Genomic DNA, 23,856 nt, shown 5'->3' on the forward strand with positions numbered 1-23,856 from the left:
AAATCCTGGCATTGTTGTTTGCTGTTTAGTGTTTGTCATGGGTTTAACCCCTTCAGAAGCTGCTGGGATATTTATTACAGGCTAGAAAAAAAAAACACAACACCACAAAAAACAAAAACAAAAAAACCCCAAAACCCAAACCAACCAACCAACCAAACCCCCCCCCCCAAAAAAAAACCAAACAAAAAACCACACCAAAATAAGAATATCTAAATAAATAGAAATGCAATTTCTATTTAATTTAAATTTTCATACTCCTGTACCAAGAATGTGGGTATTCTCACACCTTTGGGTCCACGACAGCTTTATTTTTCAGAAGAGATTATAGAGATAAGGATGAAGATCTGTTAAGGCATTTCCTATAGTATCACTGCCACCAGCACTTACTCCTTTTGCATGCTGACAGTCTCTAGTATTTTGCCTAGGGTTAAATATCCCATTTTTTCTCCCATTTCCCAGAGGAGAAGATTTCCGTAGCTCCCGGGTGCCAATCTCTGAACAGCAGATAGAGGAGTGCCACCTCGTGGTTATCTGTCCCTCCTGCACAGGTACCAGGGCTGGTGGCAGGGCTCAGGGATGCTGTAGAGCTGCAGGTTGGGGTACAGAGAGAGTGTCCCAAAATGCAGGGGACTGGGTGGGCTGGGAGATGGCAGGGTGCCTGGCTCCAGTGCTGGGATGCTGAGGAGGAGGGAAAGCAGCCTCCTTCACAAAATATACTTCAAATAACAGTGTACACCATCTGACCCTTCTGCAGAGCCTGAGCTAGAAGCAGGCTTCCATCTCCAGGGACTCTGAAGTCCTGCATTTTGCCTATGGGAAAAGCATGATGTGTAAAACCCTCCTTTCCCTGCCTGCCTCAGCAGGCTCCTCTAAAAATCCTCCCCCCCTTCAGAAAAAAAAAGAGTTACTAAAGGCTGGTGAATGTGAAATGCTGTGTCTAAAAATCCATCCCTCTCTCTAGGGATAGCAAGTGCCAGCATTCATTTGGGACTAAGAAAAATTGTTCCACTCTCCTTTTGGTGCTTTTTCCAACTCCCATCTGTCATTTGATTCACCTCTCATGTCTACCCCTGAGTCCTGAGACAGGGAACCCAGAGCAGGGCTGACTTCAAGCAGGGTTACATGACCCTTTCAGATTTACACTGTCTATCCTGATAAAGGTGGCCTCTCCAGTTTATGAACATACATGTGTGTGTAGTACACATAAAAATATGTAGAATCATAGAAACATAAAGGTTGGAAAATAGCTCCAGGATCATTACAGTCAACCCAACCCCATCATGCCAACTAAACCATGTCCTGAAGTGCCATTTCTACATGGTTTTTGAATGGGGATGGTGACTCCACCACCTCCCTGGGCAGCCTGTTCCAGTGCCTGAAAACCCTTTCAGTAAATAAATCTTTCCTAATATCCAATCTAAACCTCCCCTGGCACAATTTTAGTCCATTCCCTCTCATCCTCTCACTGGTTATTTAGAAGAAGAGACTGCTTCCCCGTGGTCATCCCGTTGTGGTCACAGATTCTGCCTGCAGCTTCTTCTCCCTGTTTTACCTACTGGAATCCCAGGTCAACAACATAAGGGAACAGCAGCCACCTCTTCATTGCCACCCCTTTTGTATGGCAACACTGGTTCCTACACCTGGAAGGAGGAAGAGGTCCATAGGGGCCACCCTCTGGTAACTCCTCCTCACTGGGCAATAGTTGGGGCTGATACTCAGTGTCAAGATGTTCTCCTCTGCCAGCCCTAGGAAATATTGTGACCAGACAGAATGGTTCTTGGGATGCTGTTTATGAGAGGAACACAACTGCCAGATAAAATTAAGAACAGGATCTGACTTTTAGTACAGAAGTTCAGTGGCACATTTGCATTGCAGGATACAGAAACCCCACAAAATGTATGGGTATATGAGCAAAGAAAGAGGATGACAAAGTATGGTGCCAGATGGAGACAATCATACTGGGTCAGGCTGCAGGTCCAGCCAGCAGAGTCCTATTTTTGACAATGTGTCAGAGTGGCAGGTACAGAAATGACCTAGGAAAATATTCTTCCAGCTTTCTGCAATCTGTGGTTTCAATAGCAATATGGAAAACACATCCTTAACATGCCCACAGTATGCTGGTTTTTTAAAATCTGTCCCTATTTCAGATATATGGTACATAACACGGCCAAGTGCCGGGTCCTGCACTTTGACCACAACAACCCCAAGCAGCGCTACAGGCTGGGGACAGAGTGGCTGAGAGCAGCCAGGCAGAAAGGGACCTGGGAGTTTGGATTGACAGGAAGCTGAACATGAGCCAGCAGTGTGCCCAGGTGGCCAAGAAGGCCAATGGCATCCTGGCCTGTATCAGGAACAGCGTGGCCAGCAGGTCCAGGGAAGTGATTCTGCCCCTGTACTCAGCCCTGGTGAGGCCACACCTCGAGTACTGTGTCCAGTTCTGGGCCCCTCAGTTCAGGAAGGATATCGAGGTCCTGGAGCCGGTCCAAAGGAGGGCAACTAAGCTGGTGAAGGGACTCAAGCACAGACCCTATGAGGAGAGGCTGAGGGAGCTGGGGCTGTTCAGCCTGGAGAAGAGGAGGCTCCGAGGAGACCTCATCACTCTCTACAACTCCCTGAAAGGAGGGGGTAGCCAGGGGGGGGTTGGTCTCTTTTCCCAGGCAACTCTCAGCAAGACAAGAGGGCACAGTCTCAAGTTGTGCCAGGGCAGGTTTTGGATATTAGAAAGAATTTCTTTATGGAGAGGGTGATCAAGCATTGGAATGGGCTGCCCAGGGAAGTAGTGGATTCTCCGTCCCTGGAGATATTTAAAAAGAGACTGGATGTGGCACTCAGTGCCATGGTCTGGTAACTGCAGCGGTAGTGGATCAAGGGTTGGACTTGATGATCTCTGAGGTACCTTCCAGCCCAGTCGATTCTATGATTCTATGATATATATATCCACTAGCACGTGCATTACTAAAAACAAAGACAACACAGTTGGCTCTATAGAACGTTTTATTTGGAGACTTCTCATGTCATTGAATATTGGTTCTTTCTTAAGGCAGTTCTGAAAGGGCTGGAGGGGAAGGGGGCAGGGAGAGAGGGGGGGAACTGAGACTGTGTCAGGGGGGATTGCGTTAAGGCAAAATTCCTTCCTTCTGCATTTCACCTCCACGGAAAGGCCAGAACAGTAAATGACTCGTGCCAAGGAAGAGATTCAGTGCAAATATATCCCACTGACTATCCACAGACAGCTAGGCCTTTGACTGAGGCAAACTGACAGCATCTTGTTAGCTGCAAAGCTATGCTGACTCAGCTCCACTGAGGATGCCAGCCTGGGTTCAGGGAAGCATTTTAGTATGTGTTTCATAGGCAAGCATACATGTAAATGCTCTCCTGAATCTGGGCCACAGCCCTTCGAGTGCAAGTCTGTAAAGTTAACAGAAATTAATTTTTATTCACTACATAAATATGTCATCCTGCATCCTTCTAGTTCACTTCTTATCTTATTGCTACTAAGTATAGCCCCCGAGTTTCCTTCACATGGTTTTAATTTCTACCACGTGCTGCAATCTGCTTATGTTTCAAGTGTATAATGACATAAAAATTACGACATAAAATTATTCTTTGGAGAGCATTTCTTGCACAGGTTTCAGAGTTTGGGTGTTCTTGGAGGAATGAGTTACAGTATGTTTTTTGCAGTGAGTAGTAATGCACTCTGTGAGTAATGGCACTGATGACAGAGGCATAACTTACAGGGAAAAGTACTGCTCAGCTCATATACCAGCAACACATAGCAGACTCTAAACACTTCTCTCTTCCCAGAAGAATTTCCTAAGAGGATCTTACCATTCCCAAAATACAGTTACTAATACTTGCATTGGATGGGGAAACCCGTTTTGTTATCCCAGGTGTGAACTGAGGGAAAATATGGCAGAAATGCTACCAGAAGCATGAAGACATTTTCAGGTGCAGAAGCAGGATATAACATTTTGTAATCCTACAAGCTGTTTGTACCTTCCAAGGCAAAGGTGACCTCTGGCAGAAAACCCTGGTATCCATTAATACAAGGATATGTATCGGCCTCACTATTGAAAACTTACTCAGGAATATGAAATGGTTATATCTAGCAAAGTGGAAAATAAGGCAAAGAAATCAAGCACATATTACTGTTCAAAACAAACCAAAAAAATCCTGCATACTCGTGGACACACAACTTTTGTATTATCTGGAACCATGTATCACATTCATGCCTTAAAAGCATGAGCACCCTGCGTATTTTCTTGATCGGAGAAGAGCATCCAGTTTGAGGGAATCAGAAGGGCAAATATGGGGCATCAGTACAAGTCCTTTGTGCTTTAAACTTTCTTCATGCCTCTTCCCATAAGGCAAGCAAACATTGTCATGACCATTTTGGGTTTGACTTCAACCAGGTCTTCTGGAAGGGCATAGACTCTTGCTCCAATTTTTCTTGCCATAGAGATGGCGTATCTGCATTGCAGGAGTGAAAGACAGAAAACAAAGAAATAACTTAGTGCAGTAGCATTCATTTCCCCCTTTTAAGAAGTTTTTTAGATGATCAGTACTTCAGTGGGACATTTCTTACTAATTCATCAAGATTAAACCTTTCTATGGGAATGTATGGTACATTCCTTTCTATAAGAATGTATCAGATTAATTAAGAGCTAATTCCAAGTAAAAGGTAGAGTGTGTTCCCTGAAGGCTACAGCACTGATTATTTGTAGCATGGGAGACTTCAGGTCAAAGTCTGGTATGAAACACATAGTCTTCCATCCCTTGAAAGATTATCCTCACAACCAGCCATTCTGGTCTTGTTTCCCCTCAGTCTCTGCAACTCAGTCTTTGCACATAAACAAATCAATGAGGATGGAAAGCAAAAGGATGATGGTGGTGGAGATCACTGTTGCTGGAAAATCAACTTTCAGGGATTTCTCTTTTGTTTGACTTAGAATTTGCAAGCTGACCTTCTCATCTCCCTGCTCAGAGTGCACTGTTGCACAGCTACTGGCTGTTCTACATTTAGTATGTCTCTTCTTTCTATTTTTTCATGGAAAAAGATAGAAAATCCCATGTTTTTCCCACTGAATAGCACATAGATTTGTGAAATTCTTCTCAAAATAGAGGAAGTGTGTTGGAGTGGAGAGAAAGGGAGGGCAAAAGAGGAAAACATCAGCAGAGGAATGAAGAAATCAAATATATAGAGAAGCACAACTAGGATTGGAAGGAAAGAAAGAGAGCAGATGGTAGGAAAAGCAAGGGGAAAAGAATAGTGGGAAAAGTCTGTCTAAAAATTATGGCTGATTGCCACACAGTCATCCTTTTCTCTTTTGTAGTTGCTGAATAGCAAAGGAGAAGCTAAACCCATGATCAAACCAGGAGGTCATCCATATAACTCTGAAAGGCAAGGGAGATGCCCTCAGGATTGCCTCTCTGCTAGGAAATGGTTTGCTCTTGGGAAAAAAAAATCAATATCCACATCCATAAAACCAGCTTTTCAGGCATTAATCCTGTCCTCCCCCTTCTCTCTTAAATATGCCCTTGTTCCACTTGTATATGACTAAAAAGGTATCATGACCTCTAATCACTGATGTTGGCATTGTTCCCTGATCTCTGAAAAAAAAAATAAATTTAATAAGAGAAAATAGGAGCTTGTGAAGCCAAGTGGCTTTCCTCCCTTCAAGGGAATTATAAAGCAGGAATTATTACATTACACACTTCATTTCCATTGATAGTTTCTTTTACTGCCTAACTTCTAGCCTTCATGCCTCTGACTCGAGGTATTTCTCAGCTCTGAGGTTGTGCCAGATGAGGATGAGAGCAGAGCAGTTTTCAAAGACAAAATCAGGCAAGCCTGAGCAGGTAACTTGTGTTAAGTGTCACTTGGCATGAACATACTTAGCATTATTTAGTTTCTCCTCATCATTCAGGTCCTCTGTTTTTATGAGGTCATATTTGATTGATCCTGGTTGAATGGCATCAATGAGATCCAGGACTGGCATACTGGTGCTGATCTTGCTATCCTGCAGAGATGAAAAATATTATTAGATGCAAGAACAGGATGAGAGATCTTTCACAATGCCAGAGCCTATACTCAGGAGAAATGGACAGCTCAGTGAAATACCATTTACATCTTCACAAAGGGCTGCTTAGCATAATTTTTCATTTACGGTGGTCTAAGAACTCTTCCAAGTTTTGGTTTTTTTTTCCCAATGGATAAAACATCACTAAATCAAAAGATGGGGTGCTGGGCTGGTGAATTTTCTTCCTGTGGGGAGATGACATTGATACACATCTACTGATGAGAGGTGTGAGGGGGACCAGCTGTGTGACTCCTGAGCTCATTACACGAAGTCTGATGGATCTGTCCTCGCCTGGTGCAAACTCCTGATTTACATCCACTGAATGTTCCCCAGCTTGGGAAGTGTTGCAGATAAGTTAGCAAAACTAGAACCTCTCTGGAATTGGTCTGTCTCTGTGTTTATACAGTACCTTGCAAAACAGAGCAAGGTACCCCTGAATGGTACTACCAGATTATGAATGTACTGCTATTTTACTTTTTAATGCCATTGTTTGTCATTGCTGTTGTTTAATAATCAACAGCACAGCAGCTTTATTTTAATTCCAGTCATAATTTCTGGCTCCATACTTTGATTGCTTACATTAAACTGGCATTCAGGGGGTTTCCTTTTATGCACAAATCATGTTTCTGTTACCTTCTCAAAATAAAGATGCTTGAATAAAATCTGTATAGCTGAGCACACTTTTTAAAGGGAGTGAAAAATAATCAAACTATATATCTGATTACATCATACAATACTGTGTTTGTGTGTATGCATATGTGTGTGCATATTTATATATGTATATTACCTACACACAAACACAATGAATAAGAGATTCTGAAGTAGAGACTTCCAACAAAGAAATATACCTTGAAACTGGAGATGGTCGAATCCTTCCCAGCTGCAGTCAGCGTTTCATTGACCCAGCTGACAATGATTTCATCATTCACTTTCTCTCCACCACCAATGTCTTCAAGGATATTCAGGGTGTACCTTAAGAGAGAAGCCAAAATACCTGCATTTGCTCAGAGTCTACCATAACATCTGAACTCTTCTGTATGTTTGCAGCTTGACTGGGATCACTCCTAGACCTGATATTCTTCTGCTTCCTACACACTCACAGTGTATGTGAATTATATCATAACATGATAATTATTCTAATGGGTCTAATTCATCCCCAATTCCCTAAGCACTGTTCTGGGACCATCAAAAAATTTTGAATTCCTACAAGGTCCCTCCTAGTGGGTCTGAGTGTAAATGACTCGTTCTCATAGTGTTTAAAAAAATAATCACTGACTTTAAGGCCAGAAGGGGATTGTTATGCTAATCTAAGACTGACCTTCTGCATAAACACAAGCCTGGAGTATTTTGCTTGTATGTCAACATACACCTGGGAGAGACATCCCAAATTGATGGCAAGTAATCACTACATCCCTAGACTAATCACCTACACATTGCTTTGTTGACTGAATTTAGTCTGTATTCAGTACCTAACCACTGGGTCTCTTTACATGCAGTTGTGGAGCTCTTACACACACATCAACAGAATTACAATAAGTGGGGAGAGCTATTGAGTTGCATCCAATTCAGGTAGCAGATTATAAAACTTCTGCATCAGTTCCCTGTTTCCAGTACTATTCCCTGATACAGAGACCTTTCAACTTCTTTTTCTCTCTTCCATGCAATGAACATTTATTTATTCGTGCTATGCTGGTAGTGCCAATAATAATCTTCTGCATGAGCTGATTGCAATGGCCTTGCCCACATCATGACGTGCTTCCTGATCACATCCCTAACTAGGACTGAGCAAAAGTGTCAGGGTTTAACACTGGCCTGGCAATTAAACCAAGTAACAGATGCTCTCTCTTAATCTCTCTCTCCCCCCTGATAAAGAACGGAGAGAGAATAAGGGAGAGAGACTTATGGGTTGGAAACTAAACTACACAACTTCAATGAAACAGTAATGATAAATAGGAAAAATTACTAAATATATACAAATATACAGGAAAATTGATACCACGTTCCTCCAGCCTTTCCCCTAGTAACTCTCATGTCACCACCAAGGCTGCAGGGCAGCCCTGGGAAAGTCCAGGCTGGACTCCTGGAGTCGGCAGCAGTCGGGAGCTGGAGGCAGGAACACACAGCTATGGGCTGGCACGGATCAGGACCACAGGCAGAGGAACAGACGGAATCCTCCCAGGATGCCAAAGAAGACAGGGACAGGCAACAAAGGGGAAGCAGGAAGGAAGGGAAGGGGTTTGACCCTCATGATCCATCAAATTTATACTGAGTATGACATGTATGGGATGGAATACTCTGTTTGGTCAATTCTGGCATCTATCTTGTTCATTCCTCCCCAAAGGAGGGCTGCAGGTGGGACCTTTTTCTCCTTCTCTCCTTCTGGAGGGTAAAATGTTCCTCAGAACTGAGCAGTGTTCTCAGCTGTCTAGCTGTAACTATAAACATTGAGTGTTATCAGTCCTAGAAGCAGATACTGTCTGAGAAACTTGCTGTTAATTTCAGCAAGTGTAGCTACTTACAAAAGACTTAGCTGAAAGCAAAAGTACAAGACAGAAAATCACCTTTATCCTGGCCTGAACCAGGACAAAAAGGTTACTCTAAGTGCAAACAGAGGAGTGAGAAAGCTGTAGCTTGTAGAGGCTTCTCAGTGATACCACCAGAAAGCTATTGCAGTGCAGACCGAGTATAGCAAAGCACCTTGAAGTTTGTGCCCTACCTTCTCATCAGCTGCCAGATTAAGGCCAGCGTGAGAGTACGGTTTCCTTCATTCAGATCTTGCCCAGCAATGCCAACAAGGGAAAATTTGGCTTTATTCTTGCCCAGTTCCACTGCGTAGTTGCAGTTTTCAAGCTGTTAATGACAGTCAATTAGAGCAGTTCAAAAATACAGGAAAAAAAAAAGAAGACAAGACAATGTTACTTTAAATTCTTTGGATTGCATCACCCAGATCCTCCTGGGCAAACAGGAGCTCTGGAGCTCTGTGGTTATACAGCTGTTCGACTATTAGTAGCCAGTTCCATCCCCAAAATACCATGGGAAACATTTAACATAGAAGGAAATGTTATACTTCATCATCAGGGCCTGAAAAACAGCTTACACTGGAAAATAAGAATCTTTGGCTCATGGGTATCTCCATCGTTGTGGCATTGCACTAAGACAAAGGATTAGTGTCCTAGTCAATATTTTAGGTCAGTTAATCACTCTGGCCTAACTGGATGGAATTACTCATCCAGATAGCTGGTAGAAACCTTTGTATTTAGCAACAGCTCTGCAATTGGTTCTTGAGGCATCTAGTCAAGAATGCTTAACATCACTGTCTTCATCTGATGTGGAGGGCAGTGATCCAGACACCTGCAATTAATCTGGTGCAATATGACTCATGGCAAAGATGCATTATAATTGGTGACTAAGACAGTAGCAAAAATGGTCTGCAAATATATTTTTTAAATATTGAAATAAAAGGTGTCAAGTCTTTTTACATTACAAAAATTGTTAACCTGTCAACAGAGCCAGTGAGTCAAGTGTATGTATCAAAATGATTCCCTGGTTAGACAAAATATCATTTAATGCACCATACATAGGACCTGAGAGCAACATAAGTGCCCACATTGATATTTGAAATGATGTAGACATCCCCTGAGGATAAGGCATTGATACTAGACCTATTCTAGTTTTTCGTACCTTCTTCATGTTGCCACCCAGTTTAGGATATGGTGGTTTGTTCACTCTGCTCCAGTCTACTGGCACTTTGATCTTTTCATAGAGTTGGAAGATAACCAAGGCATCTGACAGGTCACTGAAAACAATAAAAAGATAGATAGTTGCCCAATCAACAGAGGAAAAGAATCCAACTGAACTGTTAATAGAGGAAAACTCAGTTTCCTTACAGAAAAAAAAAAAATTAAAAAAAAGCATATATTCTTATGGAGTCCAAAAGTTCTTATGTAACTGTAAACAATTCTCTGACTGTATTTATGATCTGGAGCAAATGAAATACCTCTTCTTACCTATATAAGTGATTTACACGTGGATTAACACCCAGGGAGTTCATCCAGTTCCTGAACGTCCTCTCTTCCCTTGTCTCACCTAAAGAACCAGATACATCAGTCAACAGGTCTGCAAAAACACAGCACTCCAGTAAAATTAGTGCCATGTGATGAAACCATAACTCAGACTTTACAGCACACTGAACCATAAATAGAAGGAGAGACTGGTTGAACTAAGAGAGCATGGTGCAGCTGTAATATTTCTTCATGCCCTCTATATTAGAGTATTTAGCTGGATTGGCCCTAAAATGCCTTCAAGAATTCAAGAACAGCCCATTCCCTAAGCAGGACCAGTTTCCCTGTGAGGCTGAGGAAGAAGCTAAGCCTGGAGATATTTAAAAAGAGACTGAATGTGGCACTCAGTGCCATGGTCTGGAAACCACAGTGGTAGTGGATCAAGGGTTGGACTTGATGATCTCAGAGATCCCTTCCAACCCATCTGATTCCATGATTCTATGAAATGATCCACACTATGGCGATGCTGTCCCCACCCCAGAGCAAGCAGGCAGCAGGTTTCTGCCCAGATCTGATTTTTAAATTATATCCTCAGTTAAGGGAATGCCAGGCTAACTCTAATTTCAAATAACAAGCACGCTCAGTAGTCTATAATGGCTCAGGCTTCCCACAAACATTTTTTTGCCTTTTAACATGTGGTATCTAGAGAACAGGCCTCCAAAACAGATGAAGCCACAGGTAAGGAGCAGCTTCTTTTTCTGAAGACTGCCTGTGCTAATGGTGCAGTGCATGTATGTCTGCAGGACAGAAGGTTTGGTTGACATGTCACCAACTCAGAACTGAGGATACTGTGCCACAGGTGGCCAGGAACACCCTTTATTTGCATTTTCCCTACCTTCAATAGAGCCCCAGTCGATGTCCTGGTTCTCTGGCTTATGCAGGGCAGGGAATTTGTTGAACAAGTTGGCAATGAAGGCCAAGTTGAGCTTTGGGTTCCCCCGGACAACGTCGGTGGCCGTGACAAACTGCCGGCAGCCCAGGCGCTCTGCCTGCTGCAGCATGCACTCTGCTCGCTGGACATCATCCTTCTCCTGGGACAGCAGAAAAGGGGGCATCAGCCTCACCCCACCACCTGGCACTGCACGTCAGACCCACTCAGGATCTCTGCCTGCAGAGCTAGGTGTGGGGCTGCTAAAGCAGGTCCTTGTCAGATTTATAGCTGCTTCCTTTTTTGCTTTCACTAGCATCAGGTCTGTGTTTTCAGATGGGCTTTGTCTCACCATACTGCCTTTGCACTTGTATTCCTTATAAGAGGGGATGTTTGAAGAAATTCCCAAATAAATGTACTTAAATATACCTGTTACATGGTAGTAGTTTATCAGTGTGGTTCAATGGTTGCTTAAGTTTCTCACGATAATATCTAACAAAAGGCAAAACACATTACTGGATCCTTTGAAAGCCTTAATTTCTGAAATACAAGATCATGTTACAATGCTAAACAGATTTTCCTTGTTCTGACATCCCTGTGCAACTCTCTGTTGGCCAGCAATGCAAGTAACAGACAGAAAATATTGGCATTTACTCTAAACTTATCTCATCTTACCCTTAATCCTGACATGTCAATAGTAATAGCCGGAATGCCATCTTCATCTCCCTTGGGGGCAACTTGGTTTAGCAAATGATAATAAGCTCTTGAGTCCTGTGGCAGAGAAATTAAAGGAGGGGAAAATTACATCTAAAGCTCAGGTTTTGCATGCCAGTGCTCCCCTGTACAATGTGCCTGCAAGCTTCATTTTTATTACATCAATTATTGGGCTGCTCCCTCCCTGGAAGTGTTCGAGGCCAGGTTGGATGGGGCTTTGAGCAACCTGGTGTGGTGGGAGGTGTCCCTGCCCATGGTAGGGGGATTGGAACTGGATGATCTTTAAAGTCCCTTCCAACCCAAACTACTCCATGAATCTGCAATTCTATGGATTAAATTAATTAAACTGGAAGAAGCACTTAGCAATTCCTAATTTATTCTACATTTGCCAGATTTCTTCCCCAAGCTAATATATACATGCTGCAGAACACTCAACACACGAGACAAAATGCTGCAGGTTGCACTTAGAAAAAAGGACAGCAACAACAAAGAGGTATTAGAAATTACTTAATCTGAACATTAAATTAGAGGTAAGAAAATGCATACCTTTATAATGCTGTAGAAGTTAGATGGCTGAGCATTGAATAAAAGAAAACGCAGGAGAAAGCAGATGTTTAAATCAGATTTCAAAGCAACGCTGGAACAGTTATGGAAGAAAAAGCACAGTTTTCAAGGCAAAAGTTAAAACCAACAGCAGTATCAGCATTTTTCAGGCAAGAGGACAGGAACAAAGCAAGGATTTAACATGCTGTGTCTTTTAATCTTTTGTAAAAGGTAATGTTGCTTCCATGTGTGGAAAATATTAATTGCACTTCATAAATACCTCAAATAACTGAAAATAAAGTTACATGTGTAGCATCTGGGGACTTGACTAACTAACCCAACTAATATTCTTCAAAATATAAATCAGTTTACCTGAATTATTTAGAATCTTATACATTGATATTATTACCCACCATACCTAGGAAGTGGTTATTTATAACAGAATTGAGGTGGGGAGGCACAGTAAATTAGAGAGCAGCTGTAAAGGCTGAAGTCTTGGGCTCTGAGAGGTAAACATGTGCCTTATTTTCCCACTGTAAATATGAAAAACACTATTTATCTTTCAGTTGCAGATAGGATTTTGACTTGTTGCCTTATAGACCTCTCAGCCAGCCTACAGAAAGATGGGAAAGAGTGCATTCTTTTCCCTTTTCCTGGACATTCTCCTGTCACCTCTACCCAGTGAACAAAAAAACCTTGTTACAATAAAAATAGCATTGTCAAACGTGACTCTCAGACCTTCCATTTGCCTTCCCTGTTTGTTCTTTTTCAAATAAGCCATGGTGAATGACTTTTCATGCCTTGAAAGACTTTTCAAGGATTTTCCCATGCTGTGCTGGGAATGGGCAGGTTGGGTAGTGGCTGGTGAGCTCAGTGTGCTGGCCAATCCCTGATTTACCCTAAAGACAGCTCAGACACCCTCCCTGGGATGCCTCCTGAAGCTCTGGCATGCTGGCTGAGCTTTAGTGTCTGAAACTCATCAGTGTGCACCACTGAGGCTCAAATACATCTGTTAAGAAAGGATGAAAGTCCTACAGAGGAAGCTCTGCTGAAATCTGCACCCATAAGCCCATGAAGTCCCAAGTATAAGAAATATGCTGCATAAAGACTTCTCCTTGCAAATGCAAGGAGATCTCATCCTCATCTAGTTATATTATTATGGAAAGTTCCACTGAATTAAAACTTGCAGAGAAGTGCATGCACTGTTACAGCAAAGTTTGGGACAGAGGTAAACATAACCCAGGTGCTGTGCTGAAGGAAATATCAGGTGTGGGAACTGGAAGAGCCCCATCCCCTTGCCCTAGATCTAGTTACATGTCTGGGTAAGGTTGAACCTTTTCCAAAGCCAGGTCAAGAGGCATTTAAGGACAGTTAAGAAGGAGGAGAGCAATAGAGGCAGGAAACTGAAAATGCAGCAGAGTCCATATGCCCTGTCCAGAGTCCACAGCTACTCCTTACTTAGGCATCTGGTGTGCTGGGGCTGGCAGTGATGACTGGAAAGTTGGGAGGAGGAGGAATACTACTGAGTGGAAAGGTAAACCCCAATAAATTATTTTCTATACCCAGCTCCATGTATTTTCCAGGGCAGTCTCCACTGCTTGGATTGTTTTAGTGCACAATCCCTGCTTGGAGGACAGGGATTCGGATGTGGAGCTGCTGTTTTGTTATTGTTGGTCAGTGTTGCTCATACCTTGATGTCAGAGCTGAAGTTGTTGACTTTGTTGCATCCTGCATGCTCCAGGTGATAGTTTGCCCACCTCAGCAGCAGGTCCTCTGGAGACAACTTCATCAGATCCTCCAGGCTCTCTCCTTCTCTCAGAAGAGCGATCAAGGCTAAGAAGGGAAAAAAGCAAAAATTAATTATATTGTGAATACTCATAATAATTATATTGTGAATACTCATAGAGGAGAACATCTGCTATTTTCTCTCTTGCACATTTTGCTTCTAAAAGTGAGCAACCAAAGTGTTCCCAAAATTCAAGCTGGATTAGCATGACAGAAGACATGAACAGAAAAAGGGTCACATCAATAAAATGGGGGCAAGCTGCTAGTTGTGGATCTAGTAGTGGATCATTTAGAAATGCAAGAAAATTTCAGTGTGGTCTGCCCAGCTTCCTTGCCTCAGATCTTAATGAAAAGATGATAATGTTAAGCACAGTGGCAAGATGGGAATGAAAAATGAACATAGACTGCATCTTAGCTGAAAGAGATCTGTGACCTTCACACTGAAACTGAATCCACACAGGTATTCTAAAGAACATATACATGACTTCATGGGCTACTGTGGTTAACTCATCTGTGAACTGCAGAAGAAATCCTATTTATATAGAAAAAAATAACAGTAGTTATGTTCATGATAGAAGGAAGAGGCAGGAGGCTGATCCATGCAGCTGCAGGATGCTCAGCTCATCTCTGGAGCATGGAAGGCTTTAGAACAAGTTTTGAAAAGAACAACTAATAACATGAAAACTAATTGTTAATATAATAAAAAGGGACCACTCTGACCTTTCAATATCTTTTGTCATTCCTTGAAAGAAATATGGATTTGCTACATAAGGAAACAGTGGAGACCTACTTTATCTGAGGTTCCAGAGATAATTTGATATCGGATGCTATGGAGTTAAACTGAACCAGAAGGAGTTAACAGAAGCATTTTGAAGTAAACAGTGGATTTTATTAAGAGAACAATGCTAACACTGAGAGAAGTTGGAAGAAGGATTCTTGTGGTCATGGACTGATGTTTGGATTAATGTTTTCAATATTTTTTTTGCATCAATTACCTTGGCAGAAATAGTAGCAATGTTTTAAAAATTTGATGATGATATTCACTAGGCGGCATAGGCAATACAGAGGAGGATCAGGATATCAGAGAGAAAGAAGCAGATGACAGTAATAAAAAGTGGAATGTAATTTAATAGTGCCATGTTCAAAGACATTCAGTAGGGAAATAATATGAATAATTGCTATTAGCTAAAAGCTTATATGAACACAGGATGAGTACAACCTGAGTGTGTTAGATGACTTCTGAGCTACTCTGAGCCATCATATGATATGACCAGGGGAATATCATATGATGATATTAGTGTATCCCAAGTGTTTCCCATAGAGGTTGTGTATTATTGCCTTGATACCATATGCTCATGGGAGCTCATTGTCTTATATTCAAAAAGTGGAATTTCACCTGGAACTGCTGCAGAGAAAGGCTATCAGTCAGGCAAAGAGAGAAACTGAAAAGAAATCAGAAAGATCTTGGGTTGTCTACCATGACAAACTGAAGTCTGTGTTGAGAAGTGAAGGAGAAGGGGAAAAAACTAATAATTAAGCAGGGTAAGGCTACCTAAAAGGGAATGGAAACTGGGAACTCTGGGAACTGGTGGGTCTGGCTATGAAAGGGATAGAAATTTGCAGGGGGTGAAGCAGTGAAGAGGGTGAAGCAAGTAACACTTGCTTGGTACTGGAGGAAAGAAGTGCCACTGTTGGTTAAGCACATTATCCAGAGGCACAGGGAAGAGCAAGATAAGAAGCCGTGTGGATGCACGTACACACCCACAGCTTCACACTGAAGCTATTTACTAGAGAATTTTGGCATTGCTGAAACACATCTGGAGTGCTGTGTCCAGTTTGGGACCCCCCTGTACACGAGAGACACTGAGAAACTGCAGCAAGCTTAAAGGAGGGAAACCAAGATAGTTGGGCTGGAGTCACTGATACCTGATAAAAGGATAGGAACAGTGGGTTTGCTTAGCCTGGGAAGAGACCTGAGAAGGGAACTAGTATTGTTTTCAACAATTATAGAGGGGCCAGAGCTGTATTTTCCCAGTATGCACAGCAAAAGGATAAGAAGTTAAAATACATAGGAAGGGAAAATCTAACTAGATATAAGAAAAAAAATCACAGCAAGAATGGTTTGGAATAGGCTTCCTGTAGAGCACTGGAAAAGGTTCTTAGCAAACCTGTGACCTTGAGACTGGCACTGCTGTAAGTGGGTAGTTGGATGGTGGATCTCCAGAGGTTCCTTCCAGCCTTAATTATTCTGATTCTATCATTCTGATCTCACAAACTAAGACAAGATCTTTGCCAAACAAGAGCAACAAAAGAGCAAAACTTCCTCAATGCTGTGTAGCATTTCTTTATCCCACATTTAGGGCCAAACCACCAACATACCTGGATGTAAACCATCATTCCTGACCCAACAAGCATGAAATTAGTTCTGCACATACAAGCCTACACACCACCTTGGATTTTGGAGTGCTGAAACTTGTGAAGAGTAAGGGAAACTAGAGCAGTCAGGAAGACAGGCAACAAATACTTGAAGCAAAAAATGAAGTAATACTTTTTTAATAAGAGCTTTATCCTAAAGGCTGTTCAGTGATAACAGTAGAGCACTGAAAGGAAGAGCCATACATACCTTCATTCCTGCTGATCTCTATGTCAGCAAAGAGTCCAATTTTGATAACTTGCCACAAAAGACCCAAAACCAGGTAAGGTTTCCCTTCTTTTAAGTCTTCCGCTCCAATGTTAACAACATGGCACCCAATGGCTGAAGCAGAGTTTAGGGCCAGGTTCAGGTTTTCCTAGGGGAAGAAGAGAATCTATGAATGCTGCAGTAACAGTAGAGCTGAGGATAGAGGAAGGGAGCAGTAGTGAAAAATATGAGCTGCTTCACTGTGAATGCATGTGTGTAAAGACGTGTCTCACAGGGTGAGAAAAAGAACACAGAATCTCCTGGGATTACAAGTAAATTCTGAGTCCCAACACAAAGATGGAAAGGACCCCTTTAGCAAAGTTGAAAGACACCATATCACAGGGCATTGGAGCTCAGAGCTGACACCTGCATTCACAGTGGTGCCCTGGCTCAGTCCTGGTTATCAATATAAGTTAAAGCCAATGCATAAGCATATGTTCAAGTGCAGATTTAGCTACAGCTTGAGGCAAGCTCTCCTCCTCTCTGCCTGGCACACACGGAGTGATGAGAGAGCTACAGCTCAGCTGACCAGTGTATGTTCCAGGCTTAGCTCTCTCCAAGTACTATGCAAAAGCCCTAACACCTAAGAAACAAACAATTTGCTGTCTGGCAATGTATACAAAAAGCACACAATGACAGGAATCATTATTTATATATGAGTTTTATATGTATATATATGAGTTTTTAACGTTGCAGTTCTGCCAGGGTCAGAACTGGTTAAGCCTGGATATTTTCTTTTTGAACTTTGGAATATGGAGTCCTGATTTGGGAGTGTTCAGCGGAAGAAGAGGGACTGGGTGATTCACCATAAGGGACAGAAAAAAAGTGATGGTTCAGGAACATTATGTTGCTTTACCACTCCATTCCCAGTAAAAACAAAGGGTTTAAGAAAATCTGACCTGTAGGCCTGCACTATTCATATAAGTGACTTGATAAACAGAGGGCAAGTAAACAGGCAAAGAAGTCTGGAAAATATAATTTATCAAACAGATTTGCAATTTTTCACATCAATTTCATCACTGCTGGCATGACATAGATTTGATTAGATACAAAATTCAGAGAGAGATATAATGTAAATTCTCATAAGCTAGAAAAATTGGAGCATTTCAAATTAATTACCTTTTCTCCACCAGACAGCTGTAAAAGGGTTAAGTTAAAATGGAAGCTATATTGATCAAATCATGTCTACATGTGACAGGGATTGATCTGAGCTGCATCACTAAGCTATGCTGCTGACCAAAATGATTAGAATTGAAAAATGTGGTATACAGCATAAAAATCCAATTTAATGGCTTCTGAGCATACTTAAGCCTGGCCAATGTTCCATCAAATCAGAGTAGCTGAGAGCTAAACTAGGTTAGGTTCATATCTATCCCATATATCTATTTATATTCTGTATCCAGATACATCAATGCTGTTCATATAAAAATATCATGCTACACATTACTGTGCAAGATAAACTATAAAGAGGTGAAAATTAGGGGGGGTTAGTCCAATTTTTTAATCATATACATGTGCACATAATAGAAATAAATTATTCAGTATTTAAGGTGAAACAGCATGGACTGTAAAAGGAGGACAAGGCTATGGAACCCTCTCAGACACGTTGCACACCACAGGACTTCCTGCATCACAATTAATATTTTGGTAAGGACATCAACCTGCAACACAGCAGCTGTGAATTCAAGTTCATGGCCATGACTGTGTGACCCTGGATGTGAGGTTCAGCCTCCTGAGGGCTGCTCCAGCTGGAACTGGTCAGCCTGTTATCTGGATGCTCTTGCATATGTATGGCATCTACCACAAAGGCAACTTAAGCTCTGAACTGGCAAACATTATACCTTGGGTTAAGCACAAATACAAACACAGTTTGCTTGGTCAGATGGCTCATAGGTTTGGAAACAAACAGAAATAAAGGTTTTTGTGCTTTTGTGAGGGAAGCTGAGCATCTCACTTTGCCACAAATAACTTTGCCTGACTGTGTTGGGAAGGACGATGGTATCTCCAGCCTTTACTCTAAGTGATTATATCAAAGTACCCTAAGAGAAAGAAACAAAGAATCTTTTCACATTTTAGTACCTGTATTGTGAAGGGTGTGAGTTTCTTCTTGTTGATTGTTCTCTCATCAATGGTATCTGGCACTGAAAAGTTGATCATCTTACTGAAAATAAAAGAGAACAAGAAATACACTACTAGCTATGTGTGCACAAAATACCATACAGCTTTTTGCCACTATGCTGTAGGCTAAGAGAAAAAGCTGGAGAGTTATTAAACAAATATGGATGGTCACCCTCTGGTGCTAAACACAAAGGCACACATGCAATGCTTGAGCAATTCTTTTGGGTCACCTGCAGATTGTACTATAGATGTAGGTTCAAAAATGTCACAAGGTGAAGTTGTGTGAGAAAATTTCTGTGGAAGGAATCACTGTCCCATGCTACTACATGTGACCCCCTAAAAGTCCTTGGACAAAAATAAAGCCAAGTAACTATTCAAATTTCACTGACTTCATCTTATTCCAAAGTTTGGAGGCAAAGAAAAATTAATTTAACATGACAGAAGCTTTGGATTTTTAAAGATAAAAGCAGCAATAACCCTAGCAGCATCGAGGCCCTGAATCTGCAAAGCTTCATGAGCTTAATGTAAAGGCAGCTTTCCTTGAGGCAGAGGCGTGAGCCTCTGCAGACTCACAGTTCCCCTTTGTGAGAGAGAGAGAGGTGTTATTTACCAAAGCACTATGCCATCTCCAACTGCCTGGAAGAGGTCATCTGTTTCTGGATTCATTGGGACCACATGTTTACAGTCAGGGTCATTCTCAAGGGCTTTATTAATCCAGTTGACAAAGGCATATTTCTCTTCCTCTGTGGACACAAGATCAAATCCATCAGTTTGCTGAGCAATACCTCTATCATCATTCACTTACAAAGGCAGAAATCCTAAGGGAGAAGACTCTTCCATCAGTGTGATGGGTTTCCCTCAGAGGAAACCCCTATGAGGGAATAAGGCTCTGCAGAGACAGGTCAATGAGCTGAACACAGCAATGGGCTTCAGCTGGTTAATACCCCTAATATACTCCTTCCCACTGACTGGGCTTGCCCTGTGTCATGAGGGCAGGCATGCTATGGAGACTAGTAATTAAGCTGACATGATTAAGCTGTAGGTAGCAGCTGCTGTGCACTGCTAAGTGTCTTTTGTACTTGCAGGACAGTTTGAATGCATTGTTGTACCACTGCTCAACCAAAATCCCACAGAACTTCAATTCAAGTGAATCTTGCAGTGTACATTACACCCTCCAAGTCTGAAACATCCAGAAGAACCTGGCCAGGGTGTATTGGACTCTGGCAAGGAACATTCAGAGGGTAATGGGCAAATGGTCCCTGTAGTCCAAAGGGGCTGCAGTGTTGCTATCCTGTAGGAGCAGCAGCTCACACCACCCCCAGTAGCTTGGAGAAGGTGTCCTCTGTTTTTGGGTGGGTGGAGACCTTGGAAGTATTCTCCACTCTTCCTTCCCCAGAGAGAGTTTCCCACCCCTGCCCTGCAGAACACAGCCAGCACTGAGATCTCCTCCCTCTGGAGTTGCTTGGGAGTGGGCTGCATCCAGCAGGCAGCAGGAGCAACCCAAACCTTCAGCTTGGAGAAACAGGCTGAGAAAAGAGCCCTGATGGGGTCCTGCCCTCCTTAAGAAAAGAGCCATTTGGTTACAGGTGAGTTTACAGAGAAACTACCAGAGAACTGGTAAAATACACATTGAAATGAGCTAGAAATAATGGGGAACCCATGCCTGGCCTCCCCAGTAGGCAGGGACAACACCACTACAGTCTTTGTATTGCTGCAGCTGTGCCAGGACACTGTTCCTCAGCAGGTCTGCAATGTGTTTATGGTAAAGGAAGCTAAGCCAGCTGGAGCTTCCTGCCATAGCCACAGCTCTGTCCAACCCAGTAAACCAGCTCACACTATTTTTGAGAAAGCCCCTGCAGTGGTGGTTTCTCACCTACACAACTTTTTTTTTTTTTTTTTGCCTTGCACCAGCCACTGATGTGCCCTGTCCTGGTTTGGGCCAGGATAAAGGTGATTTTCTGTCTTGTACTTTTGCTTTTAGCTAAGTCTCTTGTAAGTAGTTGCACTTGCTGAAATTAACAGCAAGTTTCACAGACAGTGTCTGCTTCTAGGACTGATAACACTCGATGTTTATAGTTACTGCTAGAGACTGGTATGCAGAGCCAAGGACACTGCTCAGCTCTGATGAGAACATTTTACCATCCAGAAGGATAAAGAGGTCCCACCTCCTTTGGGGAGGAACGGGCAGGATAGATGCCAGAATTGACCAAACAGAGTATTCCATCCCATACACATCATACTCAGTATAAATTTGAGGCATCACGAGGGCCAAAACATGACTTCCTGCTTCCAGTTTCCAGCTGCCTGCCCTTCCTGCCTTTCCTGCTTCCCTTCCTTCACCCGGCATCCTGGAAGGATCCCGTCCGTTCGTCTGCCTGTGGTCCTGATCCGTGCCAGCCCATATCTGTGTGTTCCTGCCTCCAGTTCCCGACTGCTGCCGACTCCAGGAGTCCAGCCTGGACTTTCCCAGGGCTGCCCTGCAGCCTCGGTGGTAACGTGAGGGTTATTGGGGGAAAAGGGGGAGGAATGTGGTTTCCATTTTCCTGTATTTTTGTATATATTTAGTAATTTTTCCTGTTTATCATTACTGTTTCATTAAAGTTGTGTAGTTTAGTTTCCAACCCATAAGTCTCTCTCCCTTATTCTCTCTCCTTTCTCTATCAAGGAGGAGAGAGAGATTAATAGAGAGCGTCTGTCACTCGGTTTAATTGCCAGGCCAGTGTTAAACCGTCCCCCAAAGCTCACCAATGCCAGAGTACCTGGGTTTGCACCCAGATAAGGTGCTGATGATCTCCCAGGTCATACTCCTTCCTAGCTGCTATGAGGATAGGACAGGGCAGCTGTACCTACCTGAGTAAGAATGTTGGGTGCCAGCACTGGACTGCTCAGATGTGCCACCGATTGCACAGATCCCCTCCTTTTTGTTGATTTGTTTTCGGAATGATTTAGCAACATCATCACTCTTGAGGTCTTGGAAAATCTTTCAAAAGCAAAAGGCAATTTTTAAATTTTGGAAAACTAAACCAAGCTAAAACAGTGAGCTTTTGGGCCAGGAGACAAGCTGTCTCTGCTTCATACACAGGGAAGCACAGCTTGTGTGTTATTCAGAGGGTTTCTGTGTAAAATCTGTGTATTTGCTGTGGCAGAACAGGATCATATCAGCTTTTGTGTTTTCAAAACAGTGAACAAAGATAACCTAAGTAACAGAACCCTACATGGAATGAAAACACAGAGCTAAGATGTGCAGGAGGAAGGTTTTTAACTGTTTCAGCTTGAAACTAGGGTAAGTAAAATTCTGTTTCTCTATCCCAAGGGAAATTCCACTGTTTTAGAATTTGTATCTGTCCCAATTCAGACCAGAAAAAGAAGAAGTTTTTAAATAGTAAAAATCCCCATAAAGTTTTCAGTTTCAATCTGCTGGTTTTTTTTTGGTAACCATCTAGCTAGAACACAGTATTTTTGCAACTCATAACTGAAAGTTTTTATCCTGCTGCATTAACCAAACTGAAAGTCAGTTCGATATGCAGCTGCATTCACATAACTTGTCCCATTTGATTGCAGGATTTCTAGTTTGGTTACCTCCTGCTCTCATCCCTCCCAGCAAGAGGACTCCCTGGATTAACCAGTTGCCCACGAGACCTTGTACTGCGTGCAACTAAGCTGGTGAAGGGGCAACTTAGGGTAACTGAGCTGGTGAAGGTACTTAAGCACATATCCTATGAAGAGAGGCTGAGGGAGCTGGGGCTGTTCAGCCTGGAGAAGAGGAGGCTCCGAGGAGACCTCATCACTCTCTACAACTCCCTGAAAGGAAGGGGTAGCTGGGTGGAGGTTGGCCTGCTTTCCCAGACGACTTTCAACAAGACAAGAGGGCATGGTCTTAAGTTGTGCCAGGGAAAGTTTAGGTTGGATATTAGAAAGAATTTCTTTATGGAGAGGGTGATCAGGCATTGGAATGGGCTGCCCAGGGAAGTGGTGGATTATCCGTGTCTGGAGATATTTAAAAAGAGACTGGATGTGGCACTCAGTGCCATGGTCTGGTAACTGCAGCGGTAGTGGATCAAGGGTTGGACTTGATGATCTCTGAGGTCCCTTCCAACCCAGTCGATTCTATGATTCTATGATTCACCTGCTGTGCCCTGGGGACCACCTTGATTATCCAGGCTGGCATCTTACTTACTAAATGAATAACATCTTACTTACTGAAATAAATTCATCGAAACTGATCCTGCCATTCCCTGTGGTTGTCAAATTCTGAATAAGTTCTCTGGCTTTGTACCCTGGCAGAGGGAGATTGGCTGCCTTCAACACATCTGTTAAATCGTTGGCATCGATAAAGCCATTCCCACTGACATCTGCAAAGATTAAAGCAAACATTTAGACTCTACATCAGCCTAATGATATTTTATGCACACAAAGGCTTTTGTTTAGATTTTACCCACAGAAATGTACCTTACACAGAAAGGTATTTTACCTTGAAATCCAACTTTTTCAACCACTGTGGTGTCATTTGCACCCAAGAAAAGAAAATTACAATCGCCTTTAACTAAAAAAAAACCTCAGTGATTAATTTATAAGTTTTAGACATAGAGTAACATCCTGTTAAAATATTCCTAAATGGATATATAGTATATGAAGATGAATATAATTGACTGTCTAAAGGTAGACAAACGTACATGAATTATAGAGGGATTTTACTGAACAGCTAAAGATAATGGAGTTGATGCAATACTGAGCTGCACCTTGCACATACATATATTCATAGATTTAACATGGAATTTTGGCCCTTTTTCTGCATCTTATATCATCAGAAGTCATGAGTTTAGAGTCTTGTAACTGCATATGGTCTTGCTTAAAATAAATACTTGGGTGTTTCTCTGCAATTGTGTTAACATGGATAGTTCTGCTGAGCCTGTTACAAGATCCAGGGCCAGATTTTATGAGAAGACCACTAGTATGGGTTAAATAATCCTTTCTTTTCTACCAGTTTGTGAAAATGTCCACAAATTA

At 42.3% G+C, this 23,856-nt stretch overlaps 1 protein-coding gene across 4 annotated transcripts in view; it reads right to left on the bottom strand.

The window, feature by feature from the left end:
- Positions 1 to 2,981: 2,981 nt before the first annotated feature.
- LCP1 (lymphocyte cytosolic protein 1) overlaps positions 2,982 to 23,856 on the bottom strand; it is a 55,016-nt gene continuing 34,141 nt past the window's right edge. For all 4 annotated transcript variants that reach the window (XM_030467230.1, XM_030467245.1, XM_030467238.1 and 1 more), the window contains 14 exons: positions 23,050 to 23,201; positions 21,700 to 21,829; positions 19,460 to 19,592; positions 18,811 to 18,892; positions 16,675 to 16,840; positions 13,957 to 14,099; positions 11,685 to 11,780; positions 10,977 to 11,172; positions 10,088 to 10,166; positions 9,762 to 9,876; positions 8,797 to 8,930; positions 6,929 to 7,052; positions 5,896 to 6,020; positions 2,982 to 4,470 (listed from right to left, as the gene is read on the bottom strand). In XM_030467230.1, the coding sequence (XP_030323090.1) occupies positions 4,338 to 4,470; positions 5,896 to 6,020; positions 6,929 to 7,052; positions 8,797 to 8,930; positions 9,762 to 9,876; positions 10,088 to 10,166; positions 10,977 to 11,172; positions 11,685 to 11,780; positions 13,957 to 14,099; positions 16,675 to 16,840; positions 18,811 to 18,892; positions 19,460 to 19,592; positions 21,700 to 21,829; positions 23,050 to 23,201 (1,808 nt within the window). In that variant the 3' untranslated portion in view covers positions 2,982 to 4,337. The remainder of the gene's footprint in view (positions 4,471 to 5,895; positions 6,021 to 6,928; positions 7,053 to 8,796; positions 8,931 to 9,761; positions 9,877 to 10,087; positions 10,167 to 10,976; positions 11,173 to 11,684; positions 11,781 to 13,956; positions 14,100 to 16,674; positions 16,841 to 18,810; positions 18,893 to 19,459; positions 19,593 to 21,699; positions 21,830 to 23,049; positions 23,202 to 23,856) is intronic.

The sequence above is a fragment of the Calypte anna genome, chromosome 1, assembly GCF_003957555.1.
Source record: "Calypte anna isolate BGI_N300 chromosome 1, bCalAnn1_v1.p, whole genome shotgun sequence".
In the NCBI taxonomy this organism is placed as follows: domain Eukaryota; kingdom Metazoa; phylum Chordata; class Aves; order Apodiformes; family Trochilidae; genus Calypte; species Calypte anna.